General features: G+C 55.6%; 1 protein-coding gene across 1 annotated transcript in view; it reads left to right on the plus strand.

Annotated features, from left to right (window-relative positions):
• Positions 1–661: 661 nt before the first annotated feature.
• Positions 662–18,352, plus strand: part of Nectin1 (nectin cell adhesion molecule 1) — a 60,987-nt gene continuing 43,296 nt past the window's right edge. Inside the window, exon 1 of the mRNA XM_076843686.1 lies at positions 662–740. Coding sequence (XP_076699801.1) covers positions 662–740 — 79 coding nt within the window. The remainder of the gene's footprint in view (positions 741–18,352) is intronic.

An 18,352-nucleotide genomic window follows, 5' to 3' on the forward strand; every position in this document is an offset into this window, starting at 1 on the left:
GGAGAGGAGCGAGCACGGCTCTCCTCGGCGCCCAGGCAGCTCCACATTGTTGCGGATCGCCGGCACCGGGCAGCGCAGCGGCGACGGGGACGCGCGGCGCACCCGGCTCGCTCTCCTCGCGCCGGCCGCACAGCCTGAGCCCCTCCGGCAGCTGGCCGCCGAGCCGTGTGCCCGCAGCCTGGGCCCCGAGCCCTCCGCGCCGCCCGGGCTCGTCCCGCCATCCTCGGAGGACGGCCGGCCATGGACGCCTGCAAGTTGGAGCCGAGCGGGAGGGTGTGAGCGCGCCAGGGGCCGGGAGCCCGCGCCGCGCAGCCGGGCAGCCGGGCGCGCCGGGGGTGGGTCCCTCGCCCCAGCCCGACTCTGCGTGGAAGAAGAGGGCGGGGACCCGCGCGGGGAGGAGAGCCGAGGAGGCGAAGGGGGCATGACTCGTGCAACTTGCGGCGGGCATCTGCCGAGCCTCTGAGCCGGCGGCAGCCCGGGCCCCGGATTGCGGCCGCGCGGATCCCACCCTGCCCACCCCGCCCCGGCCGACGGCTGCGGCTGACCTGGATCCTCCGAGCGCCCGCCGGCCGCCAGCGATCCGCCCTCGTCTTCCGGGCTGGTTTCTGGAGCGCGAGGAGCGCCCTCCTCGCCTCCCCTCTCATCGGTCCCCGGGACCCCGATGGCTCGGATGGGGCTTGCGGGCGCCGCTGGACGCTGGTGGGGACTAGCTCTCGGCTTGACCGCGTTCTTCCTCCCAGGTAAGCGCGTTCACCTCTGCCTCCCCCACCCACCCCCACCCATCCAGTGCTTCCCCCGGGCTGGGAACTGGATGACGGGCACTACTGGGTTGCAGGGAGTGAACGGAACCACAAAAGTTGGGTCAGGGCTTGGATAAAAGGGGAAGTAGGAGGTGGCGCGGCGGAGAAAGAGAGGTTGAGGAGCCGAACCGCCTGCCCTGCAGGGAAGCAGTTAGATGCACGTCTCTGTGTAGCAAGAAAGCACTTTCTCCGCTCAGTTCTTCACAAAAAATAATAATATGTAATAGCGTTCTATTTATTTAATAACCAGTTCTCAGCTCGAGAAGCAGTTTGGAAACACTGCATGTTACATAAATGCAAAATAATCACCGTAATCACCGTCTCGGGGTGTGAGACAACAGCCCCAGGGGGAGGGCGTCAGTCTAGGAGCTGGTGGGCTGTGGGTTTGGGGGATGGCAGGGGGGCTTCGTTTCTTTCGTCGTCCCCTTGCCAGACGGTCTCAGGCTCTCGGCCCCCTCCCGCCGCACATCGCTCCACCGCGAGCACGGAGAGCCAGCTCCTGCTGCAGAGGCGGTTCCTCGCTCACCTGCGGTTCCTTTCCTGGAGGGTGAGGCCCGAACTGTTGGGGACAGCAAACTCGGCCTTGCGCGGGACTGGGCTCCGCCTTGGAACTCCGCTTCTAATGCTAGGGGTTCTCCCGGGAGGAGGTGCCACGGGCTTCGTGCCAGCCAGGTGGCTGCTTGACCCACTTTCCCGAGGGGCCACGAGGGTGCCGAGCGTATCCTTCCTTCCTCGAGGTGCGGGCTGCCAGCAGCCAAAGGGTTAAGACAGCGCAGGACCCTGAGGTGGCCCACAGTGGCCCACTCTGACGGGTGGGGTGGGGGCGGAGGCTGGGACCAGCCCAGGCATATTGTGCTGGGGAATGAACTGGAAAATGCGTTTAGGAGGCAAATCCGACCGATTCCCCTTGCCTAGATTTAACCCTTTGTGTCCCTGGGGAAGCTACTGGGTTCCCAGTGGGACACCCAATTTGGGTCAAGGTGGGGGAAGGGTCCTTGTAGCCCTCTGGGAAGAAACCTGAGATGATGACCTCTGCCCCTAGCAGAGGGAGGGGGCAAAGGGGAGCTTGACTGAAGCACTGGGTCCTCACTTTGCAGTTTCAGGATAGAGGGGTGGGATTACAGAGACTAGTTCCCCCTGGGGCAAGAATATGAGATTTCCAGTGAATCTTCCAGTCAGAGTTGCCAGGCAGTTTGTTAGAGGGGGTCAGATTGGCTGTCGGGGTTTGGGGTTTGAGTGATCTTCTGAAAGGCAGGAGCCTGACCTCATTATTTCTGTGCCCCTTTTCCTACCAGCCAGCTCACTGCTGGAGCTCCACAAATCGGGCTGGGTGGCAGATGCCAGGGAGAGCAGTTTGTGAAAGCAGGTGTGTGGGGAGGAGGTGTCCCTACCCCTGAATCCTGGGGTGCTTCTCTCCTAAGGGGGAGAGGGGAAATTCCAGGGCTCACTGGTGTCATTGCCACTTCACAGGGCCATGACTGAGCCCCCTTCCCCCAGAGTGGCCTTATGGAAGTAAGAGGTCTACATCTCACACTGGACGGCCTGGGAAGCCCAGGACATACAGAAGCTTGGACTCCAGGACTTGCTTGATCACAGGGATCTGTGCTTCTGGGAATCCTTTGATTCCACACATCCACATTCAACCCAGAGGAGGGAGAGTTTGCCTGGAGCTCTGGTTGCTTCTAGCTCACTAGGGGTTAACCTAATCCTGGGATGGACAAAGGGCGGGAAGGTTTGGGGAGGGGGATGAAATCACCCTCATTCTCCCCTCCTTTTGTTGCTCTCTCTCCCCAGTTTTATGTTGAAGGGTGGTTAATTCCATCTTCAGTGGCTAGAGGCCTGCTGTGTTCCACCTGCTTAGGAAGGGGGACTGGGAGGTGACCCCTAAACTGGCTCAAGGTAGACACTCCCTTCACCAAAAATCCAAATGAGAGCTTGGGGTCCAAAAATGGAGCCACAGCAGAGACAGGCAATTAATAAGTGTTCTCTGATTGATTGTAACTGATGGATGGGTGGCTTTCGAGGAAGCCAAAGTTCCAGACTCACCAAGCTCCTTGATCCACTGCCTGCGAGCCTTGCTTTCTCTGGAGTCCACTGTGAAAGGAGGCAGGTAGATATGGTTGTTCCCAGTTTGACCCTTGAATAGAGGCCAGTAGGCCCAGAAGTTGCCAGCCCACCCAACTTACACACACACACACACACATACACATTCACACACTCCTTTCTGATTGCTGGCTCCTGCTTCTCTCTGGGGACTTGCCAATCTGCTGCTCTTTTCTGGGTTCTCCTGGGTTGTGATAGGGAGCATTGTGGGGGTGGGGAGGGAGGAGCCCCTAGTGTGTTTGATGGCACCTGACCACAAACACTCCCAATCCAGCTACTAGAGTGTACACAGGAAAATTTGTTTCAACAACACAGACTTTACCAGGCAGGGTGGTGAAAGCCCTAGAGCCTGTCTTTGTTTCCTGACATTGACACTCTGTGGTTCCTTCCCGTTAATTTAGAGGAGAGGGTCAGTGGGGCGTGTGAACTGCAGCCCAAAGAAAGATGGGGAGCCCTAGGAGGAGGAGGAGGAGGAGGCAGAGAACCTGCCTGAGAAGCAGGTGTCCCACCTACACCACACCCTCCCTAATTGGCTTCCCTACACCTTTTGTCTGGAAAGAGAACACACACCCCAGATGTCATGCACACTCTCGGAAGACCTGTCGGGCCACATGTACCCCTCTGCAATCTGTATACAGCTCACTGTCATGAGGTGGTTTACTTTGAAACTCTGAGTGTTAGAGCTATCGGGTTATTTCCTCCCCATTTCTCACAGACAGTGGTGTGCTCGGGCTTGCTGGGCAGGGCATTGTGGCAAAACCAATTCTGCTGGCCCAAGGCTTGCAGTGTATATCCACAGCTGACTCCAGGCCTGTTTTTGAGGCAGCACCGTGGAGAGTGTCTCAGAATCAGATCAGGGCCTAATCCAGGCAGGAGGGATCAGGAGACATTGGACCCAGGAACCTGGCTGAATGGCCTAGCAGGTGTCTTTTCTACCTAGACTCCTGAGCATGTAGCCCCAGATGCCCGATGCTGGCTGACATCAGGAGTGTCATCAGTTCCTTTCTCCACCACTTGGCTTTGCATGATGCATCCACCTTGGCCGCAGCCTGGGCTGCCTGACCTGCGGGCCCAGTTTATGCTGGAGTTTATGGTGGGGCCAGCTAGAACCCTAGTGCTGACAGCTGAGCGAGTGGGCCACGCTGGAGGGGCAGAGGGTCGCCTCCAGTTGCTGTGTCTATGATGCTGCCATTGTTTAGCACCTGACTAATGTTCATTGTTCAGCACAAACAGAAAACACCCAAGGGAGGTGTGAATGTATCTTCGATTTTTCTGATTGTATCGTTCCTGGTTAACCTGGTAAATTGAATGCCTCCTGGCCTGGGGAAGGGGCAGATGGAGAGGTGTCTGCGTATTCACCTGTTCGACTGATTTCTTTCTTTCTTTCTTTTTAAAAAACTTTGATCATTAGCCAGCACGCCAGGCTAGAGGGACGTTAGCCAGTTGTGGAACTTGGCTTGTAACGTTTTTAGAGTCTTGCCTTTGGTCTGGAGTGGTTGTGTGCACGGCTTTGTGTGTTCATGTTGATGACCTATAGTTCCCTGTCACAAGTGCAGCTCTCTGGGGACTAGGATGAGGAGGTGTGAGCACCTATGTCTACCGGTCACCATGGGACTGGAGCCATAGAGTATCAAATGTACGTTCATATAGAACTGATTTCCTATGGCGTGCTGATGGGTTTTGTGAGTGGTTCTAAGCTTTGAAAATGCCTGTGTCTATGTCAGAGTGTCAGCAAGGGTGACTTTGGGAGGAGACCCAGGATTTGCCCTTGGCCAGCTCCTTCCAGGACAAGCTGCCTGGTCTGGGTCCAGGTCCTTTGGGTGGGTGGGTACCCTGGGAGCTGCTGTTTTTTCTCCTCTGCCCTTGACTTTAGACCAGGCCTCGGCATCCTCACCAGGAGGCACCTGAGACCTTGACAACACCTGGAGAGACTCTCCTGTCCACCTTCTGTTTTCTCCGTGGCCAGCAGAGCAGTGTTTGAGCCTGGAGTTAACCCTGGCCTGCCCTGTGGGTTCTCATGTCCCTGAATGGCTGGGATTGGCAGAGGGAGATTTTTTAGTTTTTGGCAGACACAACATCTTTGTTTGTATGTGGTGCTGAGGATCGAACCCAGGCCGCACGCATGCCAGGCGAGCGTGCTACTGCTTGAGCCACATCCCCAGCCCAATAGGAGCCCTCTTGTTAGAAAGGAAGTGGCAATGAGAGGCAAGGAGTGGAGAGAGGATATTCCTAGGAGCCCAGTACCCTGTGCCCAAGCCCAGCTGGAAAATGTTTTGCCCGTGATGCCAGCCCCCCTCCATAGAGAGCAGGTCTGCAGAACTGGTAGCAGATGTGCTGGCTGGGGCAGGAGTAACCTAAGATCTGAGCAGGGATCACCTTGCAGCGGGAATGCCCTGAGCTGGAGATAACACCCCTTAGTCCAGTTAACTCTTTACACTCTGGAGTCTCATTCACTGTTTGGAACTGGGAGACGGGCAAAGAGAAAAGACATCAGGCATACTATCTGAATCCACAAGGAGCACTGAACTCCATGCAACAAGAGGAACTCAAAAAGGACTCAAAGACATTCTGACAGCACACTGTAGAATTTTCAGGGCAGTGGATAATCCCAGGTTTATCCTGGGTAGGGCTCAGGAGAGGCCATAAGTGTATATTCACTGGCTCTTAATGGGAATTGTGCCTTTCAGGTTCCCAAGGGAGAGCAGAGAAACAGATAGCCCAGTCCTCTCCCTGCCACCTGGTGGTTGCCCCATCTTGGCAGCCCAGCATAGTGACACTATAGAGGGTGGCGATCTGGGCTCGGTTGAAATCCAGCTCCATCGACTGCTAGCTGAGTGACCTCAGTGAAGTTGCTTTTCAGGCCTTGGTTTTTCCATCTGTAAAATGGGTTTCTTCTGTCAATACAGATTTCCAAGACTTGTGAAAATGAGATTGGGAATGATGAATGAAAAGTGCTTAGCATGTTGCCAGACATATGATGAGCATCTTGCAAAGGGTGGCGACTTCTGTCCCTACTCCTTTCCTCTGAATGCTCTTGCCTCCTGAGTGCTTGTCAGGTAGCATCACCTTTATGGCTCCCTTGAGAAAGAGACACTCAACTGCCCACCCATTGCCCTTGTGTCCAACCTGGTGCTGCTTGGAGAGTGAGTCCCTTCTCCCACTTGGACGTAATAACCCAGGTGCAGCAACTGGGGAGTAGCCAGGGCTCTGGGAAGCTCAGGTGGCCTGGCTGACTACATGCCCCTGCCCCGTGGTGGTCGAGGACTGTGCAGGGAGCAGGTGCTACACAGCCTCCACTCTGCAGCATGTCGCCCAGGGCTCTCCCAGCACCCGCCTCGCTGCCTGGCTGGAGCCCAGCTGGGGTGCCATTGCCCATCTGGAGCACTGGCTGTGGCAGCCTCCTGGCTGGCAGGGAGGGCCTGGGACTTGGCCTCTGCCTCCTTCAAACTTTCACATTTGAGGAGAGGATAGACAACAAGACTCTCTCGGGAAGTCTACCCCCCTGGTGAAATGGTATGAGCCAGATAGGTAGCGAAGTCCCTCCTGGGGCTGCTCCTCCTCTGTTGCCTCCCCCATCACAGATGGAACCCTTCTGCAACATTATAATGACAACAGTGTTTGTTTTCAGCTCATCCATCCTCTTCCTGACTGTTCCACCCAACATATAGGCCTTACTAGCATGACCTCCACCTTACAGAGGAGGAAAGGGAGACTTAGTTTTGGTGCCTTGCTGCCCATCTCATGCCAGTATGGCCAAATTAGGTGCCAGGACTTGAGACTGCAAACCCAATAGATCAGGAAGATGAAATGAGCTGGGATGGACAGCCAGGCTGGATGTGTCCTCACTGAATGTGTCCATGAGATGGCCATCCACTTCACCTGCCACCGCCACCTTCAGTCCCCTGCAGCGTGAGCCAGAGCATGGCAGCTCCCTGGGAAAGTAAAGGATGAGTTGAGAATGTAGGCTGGGGAAGGGCCCAGCTGGAGCTGGCCATGGACCCAGGGTGGTCTGAGTGCAGGATGCCAAGGGCCAAGGGAGCCGTGGCCCCCCAGACACAGGGGCATCCCTCCTCCACTCCAGGGATGTGGCCTGAGATGTGGCCATGAGCTGTGAGTGTGGAGCTTAGGGGTACAGGCAGGCCCAGGGCAGGGTGTGGCCTGGCTCAGGGCAGAGGGCAGGTACTCATGGACTACATGGCGCAGCCAAGAGGGGCAGAGGGACAAGATTTGGTGGATAGAGTTAACTCCTCTCCTGGGCCATCCCCACTTCTCTGGTCTGCACAGACCCCAATTTCATTCCCAGTTTATGAGGAGTCTCATTACCAAGCCACAGACAATAAAACCCGCCTGACCACTTTGGCCCGAATCTCATTAGAGGACATTAGTTCCGCTGGCTGGTGGCTCCTTTGGGACACAGCTGCAGGCGTGGCCTGAGAGGGAAATAGCCCATTGGCCATAGGCGTCAGAATGTCCCATTGGGCAGCTGAGTTCAGTCTGTGAGCTTACATGAAGTCCCTTTCTCTGAAATCACCACATGCATGCTCCCCAAGCCTGGAAACTTGGGGTCCCAAGTTTCTCTACCCCCTGGAACTCTTAGTTCTGCCCCTGGCCTAAAGGGGAGAAGGACACAGTACCTCTGGGACTGTTCTAAGAGTCTGCCTTCTCTAGAAGGAGCTGGCTCTGAAGCTCAGCCCGCAGCATTCCTTGGAGGAGGGCTCTTGGGGACAGGTGACAGCATACCCAATCACACCTGTACAGCTAGAGCAGAGATGGAATTGGACATCCTTGCAGTGGCCTTGGCCTGAATCTTGGCTCATCTTTCTATCCAAAAGCCGGGGGTGGGGACTTGGAGACCCCATGGCAGAAGTTCTTTCCCACCTATAAGTGGAGTTTCACTCAGGACTGAAAGAGCAGCCACCACCAGGGGCCACCTGGTAGCCTTGTCAGGAGCTTCCTGGTCTCGTCTCCTCCCTGGGGTTGAGTCCCTGGCTACTGTGATAGGCCTGGGATTCCACCCAGCGGAGACAGGATTGTTTCTTTCTTAGCAGATTCTGGTGCCTGTCGCTGCCTCCACTCTGCAGTCTCTTTCTCTCCCACCATCCAGCTTCCAGAGCACCACTGTGGCCTGGTGGGTGTCACTGAAAAACAAGACCAGAGCAAAGGGAAGCATATCCCCTCCCTTGGTGCCTCAGGCTTTTTGGAAAAAATGCAGGCTAGACCCAAATGACTGCTTCTGGGCACACCTGGGCTCACTTGACCCCCACAAGTGGTCACACAGGTCAGTTCATACTTTGGCAGGGGAGCTGCTATTCCTGTCAGCTGAGTCAGCGGAGATTGGACCGCCAATGTGTGTGATCAGATAAGAGTCCTTATCTGAGAATAGGGGACAGGAGGCCTATGTTGGCCCATGAAGCAACCCCATAAGGTCCTGTCTGCAGTTCTTCTGGAGCACAAGCCCCACGTGGGATTGGGGAGGTAGCTGCCGGGAATGGAGTTCTCCCTGAGCTGTACCCCGGTCCCCCGGGTCCCTCCCACTCTTGGTCCTGGTGTCTTGTGGGCAGATGCGGTTAGCTGCTAGGATAAGAGCAGGGTAGAGGAGGTGCCTTGGAGCCAAGCCAGCCCTGTTATTACTTCACATGGGTCCCACTGCAGGGGAGGTGACAGCAACATCATTACTGGCAGCCAGACTCCTGACTATGTGTGCCCATACTGCTGCTTGGATGACTGTACCCCAGAAGGACACTCATAGGCCCTGGAGCACGTGATGGCTGCGCCCCGCTAGCTCATCTCCCACTGCCCTCCCTGCACCCACCCCTGCTCACTCTGGTGCTTCCCCACCCAGTGCCATTGTACCTCCTGTTCCCTCACATTCTCCCTTCCAGCCCGTAGACACTAACTGCTGAGGTCAGGAGCCACTGCAGTCCTCAGGCTTCCCAGTTGCGGACCACCTCTTCACTCACAGCCCCAGCACCGTAGCTGTGCCACCCTGTGGACTGATACTCCCCACCTTGCTCGGTAGTTCTTTGAGCCTGAAATTTGTCTTTTCCACAGTATTGAGAGTTCCCTTGCTGATGTGGCTTGGTTTCCCCGGGGTCTAGCCTAGTGGGCCACTAGTCCATGCCACATGGAGAGATGGTTGCTCATAAGGAATGTTGGTGATGATGATAAAAAAAAAAATTTATTGAGAGCCCTGGGTGCCAGGCCTGTTGTAAACATCTTACAGGTAATAACTTATTTGATCTTCATAGCAACTCATGGAGAAGGTACTTTTGTTTTTTCCATTTTTACAGATGGGAAAATGAGGCCCAGACAAAAGTCTGGTAACTCACAATTGGTCACAAGGCTAGTAAGTGGCAGAGCTAGGACTCAGGCCCAGAAAGTCAGGTCAGAGTCTATGATCCTACCACTTGACTAAGCCATCAATCTTCTGGTAGGCGGGAGGCTAGGTGATGGAGGAGACAGCCTGGAGTACTCATGAGCCCCTGCTTCCAGAACCGTCCACCACCTCCACATAGCACCTAATGTTTACACTGTGTCCCTTGATGGCGCTGGAATAATCTGGTGCTGTCATTGTATATTCCCTGGAGCACCTGGGGAGCTATTAGCCCTGTATCTTCCAAGAGTCTTATAAGTATTACTGTTATATTCTTTGGATACCTTAGAAGTATTAGAAATACAGTTGTAGTGAGCATGATGGTACACACCCCAAATCCCAGCAATTCATGAGGGTGAGGCAGGAGGATTGCAAGTTTGAGGCCAGCCTCAGCAACGTAGCAAGGCCCTAAGCAAATAAATAAGACCCTATCCCAAAATTTTTAAAAATAAAAAGGGCTGGGAATGTAACTCAGTGGTAAAGTGCCCCAGGGTTTAATACCCAGTACAAAAAGAAGAAAGAAAGAAATACAATTGTTATATCCCTGGTATATCTTGCCCTGGTCACTGCTGTACCTTGGGGGTTTTCGTGTGGCTGTGCTAGAGCGGGATGTTTTGATGTTCCTTTTTCATCCCCTGAGTCTGGGGACATCATCTCCCACCACATTTTGTGGTGAGACTAGGCCAGGCATAGTAGTTTCCCCAAGAGGACCTGTGGAACTGCCCCCAGCAGGTGTCCCAGGCTGGCCCCGCATCCTGAATGGGTCCAGGACTCAGCAAGCTGATCCTGTGCGAGATCCCATCCCCAGTTTCTGCAAGGTTTTGGTCTCTCTTTCCCCCTCCCAGAGATCTCAAATGATGGCAAGGGCGGGGCCCTGCCTGTGAGTGAGGGAAGAAGAGGATTTAGGGTGTTCACCTGCGCAGGCTGCTTTGATCTCCTGGGATGAAAGGGCTGGTGCTTCCTCTGCCCCAGGCAGGCCAGGGACAGGGAGCTGGGGATAGAGGCAGTTGATCTTGGGGCCAGGCCTCCTCAGCTTCACAGCAGGGGTAGAGAACATCCTAGTAAAGATCACAGGAGCAGAAAAACCAAAACCCTTTCCTGATGTTGTAACTAAGGGCTAAGCATCAACTTTGGACAGTACACATGCCGATGTCCTCCCAGTCACCCAGGCCCAAAGCTCCTCCTGGCACCCCCTGACCCTAGGTTACCCTGTGGGCTCGGGCCTCACAGACTCCCTTGCTTAATTAGGAAGGTAACTTGGCTGCAGAACAGTCATCTGATCTGTTTCGACGCCAAAGAGAAATTCCTCCTAGACCCTCTGCTGTTCCAGATTATCCATGCTCCGTTAGCTTGAATTACCACATGGCCCCTGTGGCCCAGACACTAGCCATAGACATGTGATAGTGCTGGGGGCTAGAATCTACCCTGCACCCAGGAAGTGCTTGGAAGTTGTAGGAGGAAGGTGGGCTTAGGCCCTTCCTGAGTCCCTCCAAAATCCAAGGATGGCCCAGCAAGCACACAGGGTCCCCTGCCCTGATTGTGGGCCAGACCATTTTCATGCCCCTTTTCTCTGCTCCCTGGAGCGGGACCTCCTCGTAGGGCTTTGAATCTACAGCAGAAGCTTCCTGCACTAGCTCCCAGGTCTCAGTTGGAGCAGAGGCAGGGACAGGCATCTCCCCAAGTGTAAATAAGATCAGAGCAGAGCAGCCACACTGCACTGGATGATTTTATTATGTTTGCCCACTTCCCCCGCCCCCCGAACTGTCTCCATCTCATTGGCCTAGATTGCTGCATCTCTCAGAATGATGGATGGGCCTCCTCTCTCTTCCCAGGGAGGGTGGCCAGTCCTGCTATATCGTCCTGCCCGGCCCCTTCCCAGATTTATTCCCCATGTTTATGTGGCCAGAGAGTCATCAGTGTCCTGGGCTGGCTGAGCACTCTGATTATCTCCACTGGATTGATGGATGGGCCGTTGGTGAACTTAGGCGACAGACCACTGTTCCCTGCTCCCGACTCTGCCCTGGCGATAGCACCCTTCCCTGCCCTCCCAGGAGTCAGATAAGGGGCCTGGGATCAGTACTGAAGAGAAGCAGGAAGGATGGGGTGGGGGCAGTGACAGTCCTTGGCGCCCACCTCTCAGGGGCTGCTGCTGCAGAGAGAGCAGAGAAGGGTGTCTGTGGCCTCCTCTGCCCCAAGCTCTGCTTGGAAACACCTTTCCTAGGAAATGTCCCTGATGACCCTCTCCCGCCTCCTGTCACTCCATTACCCTGTCCCCTTGGCACTTGTGTACACAGTTTGCTCCATAATGATAATCTGTGTGGTTTATGTATTTCTTTACAAGTGTTTTTATGTCCTCTGTGTGTGTATGAGGGAGGTTTATGGTGTGTGTGTGTGTGTGTGTGTGTGTGAGAGAGAGAGAGAGAGAGAGAGAGAGAGAGAGAGAGTGTTTGAGAGAGAGAGAGAGAGTGTGTGTGTGAGGTCACATGCTGTGTGTGCGCGCGGGCGTGGGCATGCACGCCTGCTCCTGAATAGACTGATTGCCATCTTCACGGGCTGGGGCTCTCACCCAGCTCCTGAGGTGGGGGGGCAGAGCCTGGGTGCCAGGGTGTGGTGGAGGGGGAAAGGATGGGAGGCAGCCAAAGACGATGAGCGTCTGAGCCCGGGTCTACACTGCCCTCAGCCTCCAGTTAGAGAATAGGCTGAGGTCAGTTAGGTCATTATTTTGTCTGTATGATCACAAACAACTGGTTTGACTATTTTTCTTCTCTAAATTGAAACCACTGGTTATTTTGGAGCCGAATCATGTCAGCATTTTAAGACTTACCTGTGTCAGTCTTAAAATGAGCATCTCCGTCTTCTCTAAACTTGACTTCCCTGAACTGTAGAATGGGGGCAGGGGGTCCTGAGAGGCTCCCAAGAAGTAAACAGGAAGAGCCCTCCCAGCAGGTGTGACCTGGAATGCTGTGGGGTCCCTTCACCAGGGTGGTCAACATGGGTGGACCAGGAACTCAAGCCCCAGGTCTCTTGCAGGCGGATCCACCCCCCATCCCCAGAGGGTCACCAGGGGAGCTCAGTGGCTCCTGAAGCCAAGCCGCCTGGGCCTCCTTCAGGGGAGTTGGAAGCGCAGGATTGTGACTGCCCCAAGGTGCAGTGTAGAGAGAGCCACGGCCTGTGGGTCACCCTCCCTGCCTGGATATGCAGGCGCGGCTGTGGCTACGCCAAGCACTGTGTGTCCTTCACCCTCCAAGGCAGAGTCTGCTTGTCCCCCTCCCAGGGCCAGTTCAGGAAAGAGCCTCCCAGCAGGTGCACAGCTGAAGGTACCTCTCTGGACAGAGGAAGACAGAGGTGGGTTCAGTCGGAATCCTAGAGTCTGAGCATTGCAACCCCTTTCACATCCTAAAACCTCTAAACGACATCCCTTCCAGTTGGTGGATCAGCCAACTTGAACACCAATGTCCCAAGTGGCGGGGAACTCACCACCCTCTGTGGAAACCCCCATAGCGCCCTCTGCCCCACATTCTCCTCTACGCTCAACCAAGATCTGTGTTTTGGAAGCTGCTGCCCATCAGTCCTGTTTCCGCCCCTCAGAATGGCATTGAGTACATCTGACCCCACACATGACGTCCCCCGGCACCTGGACTGCCTGAGCTCCAGTGTCCCCACTCCCATAAGCTCATGTGATCCGGTCTCATACCTCACGGTCTCAGATGCCGTCTTCGGTGTCTAGATCCCCAGTCACAGGGGAGTTGCTCCCAGAATTGAACCTGGTGCTCCAGATGTGGGCTGAGCAGACTGGACCATTGGCCTCCGATTGTCTGCCTTCAGCCACAGCTGTCCAAGACCTCAGAGTGGCAGCGCGGGCCGCTGTCTGCACCTCACCATCCTCCCCATCCTTTCCAGCTCTCACCCCTTCCCACCCCTGTTTTCTTTTGGATTAACAATAAATTGCAGCGAAAGATCTGCTTATCTCCAGCGGGAATTAAGGAATTAAGCTGGTGATGGGGAGAGAAGGAAGGCAAGAGGGAGCGTATTGCCAGGCATCAGGGTGCACAGAGGCCAGGGGTGTGTGCAGGGGGTAGCAGGGCTAGGGGACAGGAATCTCTGCTCACATTAGTAACCCTGGTGGTAGGCTGGGCCCTCCTGGGGGTGCACTCAGCCGCTTTGAAATGGGTGTGCTGACTAGTGGAAGGAGGTGCACCACAGTGCCACAGGTGGGGTGATCTCCTGGCAGCCTCCCCTGTCATTCACCAGTGCTGCCTGACCCAGTGCAGCGGCTCTGTGGCGTGCATGTTGCAGCACGGGGAGGGCGAGCCACAGCACGCTGCAGGGTAGGGCTCTGAGCTCTTTTGACGTTAGGATACAGAGGCAAATGCTGCAGTCAGAAGTCCAGGGGTTCCTACCTTGAAGGCAGTTTGTGAGCACTGTCCTGGCGCTGAAATGGCCCCAGGCAGGCCCTGCCACTCCCCTGAAGGGGTCCTCACCCTGGGGTGCTTGGCTTCTGTGCTAAGACAGACACAGCCCCTGGCCAGGCCAGCATCCCCACCAATGGTCAAGAGCGCAGGGAAGCAGGACCCATGGGAAGTTCAGCAATGATGGTGAGGGAGCCAGAATCGGGGCCTCAAGTCCAGGAGTCAAAGCTGGTTAATAATTAGTAACTCTGGTTAATAATCATTGGGGGTTTTTTACCCAATTTTAATTCCCCTGCCTCCTGTAACCCTGGAGACCTTTCTAGGCTATGTCCAGGCTCAGAAAAGAAGCCCCCACCCCTCCCACCCCTAACCTGGTCACCACAGCCCAGCCAAGCTTCGCCCTCTGACCTTCCCACTGCCACCCCTCCCCCAGCTGGGTCTGGTCTTTAGAGCCATCGTGGTGTTTAATCTCCAAGAGAGATTAGTGACCTGCTTCACTGCCCTCCCCCACAGGCTGTTTGGAGGCCCCTAGATATTTCCTGCTGGACGGACAGGCCCCGTGGCCACCCAGAGAGGGTCTCCCGAGCAGCGCTGCTGCCCCATTGACTCTTTTGGCTTTGGGCCTTTTCTGCTGACCATGCAGTGTCATGGGTGGCACTGTGGGAAATGTTCCCCTAATCCTTTGGGTGAGATCAGTCAATCAACCAACAAATGCTCTTTGGACATCCGCTATGTGAGGAAAAATGCTTTAAGCAACTAGAAACATTCAAGACTTTACTCCGCTGGTGGCATCAGGATGCACCTGAAGACACCTGACCCCAGGCGGGTGGCTTAGGGTGAGGAAGCGCAGAGGTCCGTGTGTCTTGGGGGTTGGCATTTTCCATCTCTTGACTGCTGGGGAACTTCTGGCTGGAGTTTGTCCAGGTTGGCCTGCCTGTGGCCTGGGGTCCTGGGCACAGTCCCATTCTGATGGTGGTCAGAAGAGTTTTCTAGAGCTGTTTCTGAAAGCCTTGTGGTCAGGGGAGAAGGACGGGGCAGAGAAAGGGAATAGAGAGAAAGGAGGCAAGGGTTGAAGTAGGGGACCTGGGAGTGGGGTCTCCTGTCAGCCCCCATCTTTTGTGTGGGCTGAGGCTGAGTACAGTAGTGGTGGCCTGTCCTCAAAACAGGTGTGGCCCCCGGCCTCTGCAGTGATGCACAAAGTTTCCGGAGAATTATTCCAGTGGTTAAAGCTACAGGGGCTGTGACGGAGACATAGCCTGACCTGGGGGAGGGCCACAGGGGCTTCTCTGAAAGGGTCACCTTCCACTTCTGCAATGGGACTCCCAGTTCTGCTCTTTCTCCTAACCACCTGCACCCGCTGTGTCGTCAGTTCTGTATCTCCTGCCCTCTCTGACGGACCCCTCCCAGCCCCGCCACTGCTACCAGCAGAGCCAGCACAGAGAAGTGAGAGCACATCCCTCTCCTGCTCGGAAGCCCTCATGGGCTCCCTAGTGCCACTGACTTTTTAAGTACAGGCTCCGTGATGTAGGCTCAGGCTTTCAGCCTCAGCACTGTTTTGCTGACATGCGTCCATGCAGCTCTTGGCTGTGGGGCCGTCCCCAGCCCTGAAGGATGTTTAGCAGCATCCCGGCCTCCTCCCACTAAAGGGGCATCCTCCTCCTCACCCATGATGCCGTGGGACAATAAAAATTGTCTTCAGACATTGCCGAAGGTCCCCCCAGGGGCAAAGGCACCCGCAGTTGAGAACCACTTGCCTTTCACAGAAGCCCACTTTTCCAGGTACTTCCCACAACTTTACATGGACCCACTGCAGGTTCCAGCCAGAATGAGTGCTCCCACTCCTGCAGGCGCTCCTGCCTGGGCCTCGGTGACAGAGCCGGAGCCCCAGCACACCCACCTGGGAAGTGCCTGGTTCCCTCCTGAGCAGTCTTCTGCTCCTGCCTAGAATTAAACCCCTCCCTCCCCCTCCCCCAGACCCTGAGCTCCATAAGGAAGGGCCCTAAAATCTCTGCTGGCCCCAGTTCAGTGCCCTGTACCCAGTAGGTGCCCCATAAATGTATATTAAAATGATGGGAGCCGGCCGGCTTCTCAAGCCCGATAAGCTCTGCGGTCTCCTTCTCTGTTTTCTCTTGGCACCCTATTTAACCCATAGCCCAGACAGGGGAACTTCTGATGCTTCTGTTTCTCCTGACACCTCCTTACCCACCTCGTTTTATTCGCAGCAAACAAAATCATCTTTTTCCCATTTGTTCAGCATCCGCTAAGTACGGGGAGCTCTGTGGGGTGTGTGTGAGAAACCGCGCCTGGCTGTGTGGCTTCGCAGGCGGTGCTGAGCGATGGCAGCATCTGTGTGGGGGGTGTCAGTGTTTGGGTCAGAAACGATGCCACCCCAGTGACGCCAGCATTGTGACTTGGGGTTTCCTCATTGCTTGACACTCTAGACTCCACTCAGGTGGGCGGATCTGCTCTGTCAGCTGTGGCCCTTCCTCCTGCAGGCATGCTCGGAGGGCTGGCCTTTGCTGCCCGGCGAACTCCTACTCCATCTTCAAAGCCCAGTCAGACCTTACTCCTCTGGGATGCACCCTTCCCTCTAATCCCCCTCCCCAAATTCAATATTCCTCCCTCTGTTGTGGCACTTGGTGAGCAGCCCTGCCAGAGAAGTGCTCTGTTAACAGTTCATTTAGCCTGTGTCCTTGAGCCCCGGGACGTCTCCGTCACAGGCGTGTGTTTATATTCCCACCCTGAGGCACTTGATAGAGTCTTACTAATGTTAATTAAATAAATGGGAATAAATTGCTGATTTTGTTTTCCAAAGCATTTTCTTTGTACTGTGTTAAAAGTGTGCTTCTGTAATGACTTTGCTTAACCTTTCTGCACTGCTCCCGTGTGCTCCTGAGCACACAGACACGCGTGCACGAGCTGGTTAAGTGACATGCGTGTGCTTGGGTGTGCGTGTGTGAACACATGTGAATTCGTTTCAGGATTTCTGTAAATGTAAAGGTGCAACCCCCAAAATGGCCCCCGCAAAGTTGGCATTCCCTTAACCTCCATGCCCCCACCTTTGAGAAGTGAAGGGGTGAAGGTAGGGAAGGCAGGGTGAGCCCCTTCCCAGGCCCCCTGCCCAGCCTCGGGTGGCCCAGGGAGTGCAGGTGGGTTGAGGGGGCAGAGCCCTGCGTGGCCTAGCCGGAGCACACCCCCTTGCCGATCCATCTCTGCCCTGTTTAATTGGAATTTGGCTAGTGGAGACCATCTGTTCTATTCCGTCCTGTTTCCATGACAACCAAGTGGCTTGAGACTGAGGTTTGTGGTAAGAGAAGTGGCCTGGGGGATGCTGGGAAAAACGGCTAGGTCCTCCCCCTCGAACTCTTGAGCCTCGCCCTCTCTCCTCTCTGCCCTGCCGTCACCCCATACTCAGAGAGGGGAATAAACCTGCTCCCTGCCCAGAGCCCCCCAGTATCCTTCCCTGTCCCAGCCCCCCGCCCTGCTCTTTCCAAGGCTGCTTTGGCTGCCCACACGCACTCCCCCTCTCCCTCCCCTTCCATTCATAAGGACTTTCCACCGCAGGGACTGGAGGGTCAGCCTGCTCTCCTCCCCACCCTGGGACAGGACATGACCTGAGGCGGAAGGAGTGACCTGGGCGGTGGGATGAAGCTGTGTCATGCCTCCTCCAAGCCACTTTCTTTCCCTACCCAGGTGTCTCAGAATCTCCCCACCCTGCTCCGACTTTGCAAGTCTTAGAAGATTGATGGCTTTTCCTCCTTCCCGGCCCATTCCAGGACCCAGTAGCCACAGATGGTAGGGCCTGGGACGCAGGGCCTTCAGCCCAGGAGGCAAGTGCTCTGTCACAGCCCAGCCCAGGCACTCAGGGCCCACAGAAAGGATGGTCTTTAGAAGGTGGCCCTGGCTCCCTTCGTCCCCAGCTGCCAGTCAGAAGAGTGACCCAGCCAGGGCACACAGCAGAGAGGAAGTTCCGGGCCAGTGGGGGCAGTGGACCACCAAGCGGGATGGCTCGACTCCCAGGGGCTCAGGCCTGGCACCCTGGGCCTGAGGAGGGGGCTTCTCTCTCATTTCGAAAGCCAGTTCTGTTTCCACGGTGTGATTCTCTGCCCTAATTTTCCCTGTCCAGGGCTGAGCCTCTTCGTGCCTGCTCTATTACCAGGGGACCTGCCTGTCTTCAAAAATAAGTGGTGTGTCTTGTCAGGTGACATGTCTGTCACTCTGGTCCAAGCCATCACATGCAGGATACGCACAAGAAACACTTGCTATGGTGGGGGTGGGGTCCAGGATCTCTCTAGCGTCCCCTCCTCCAGCAGAATCAGCCCTGGGCAGGGAAGAGAGGTAGGCCTCTAGGCCTTGGAAGGGCTTTGCTCACCCATGTTTGGGGGGTGCTGCAGTCTTGTACAGGTCTCCTGGTGGCTTGCCCATCTCCAGCCTAGCTCTCCACCACGTCTTTCTTCATGTACCTCTTTTTTCTTTTTATTGAGATACAATTCATATACCATAAAACTCACTCTTCCTGAAGCATACAGTTCAGTGACTTAAGATAGTCACAAAGTTGTGTGGCTGTCACCACTACCAACCCAGAGTGTTCATTTTGCCTCCCGGAAAGGCAGCCCTGTCCTGGGCTAGCCATCGCTCCCACTTCCCTGCCCCACCTCTGGCCACCA

The sequence above is a fragment of the Callospermophilus lateralis genome, chromosome 2, assembly GCF_048772815.1.
Source record: "Callospermophilus lateralis isolate mCalLat2 chromosome 2, mCalLat2.hap1, whole genome shotgun sequence".
Taxonomy (NCBI): domain Eukaryota; kingdom Metazoa; phylum Chordata; class Mammalia; order Rodentia; family Sciuridae; genus Callospermophilus; species Callospermophilus lateralis.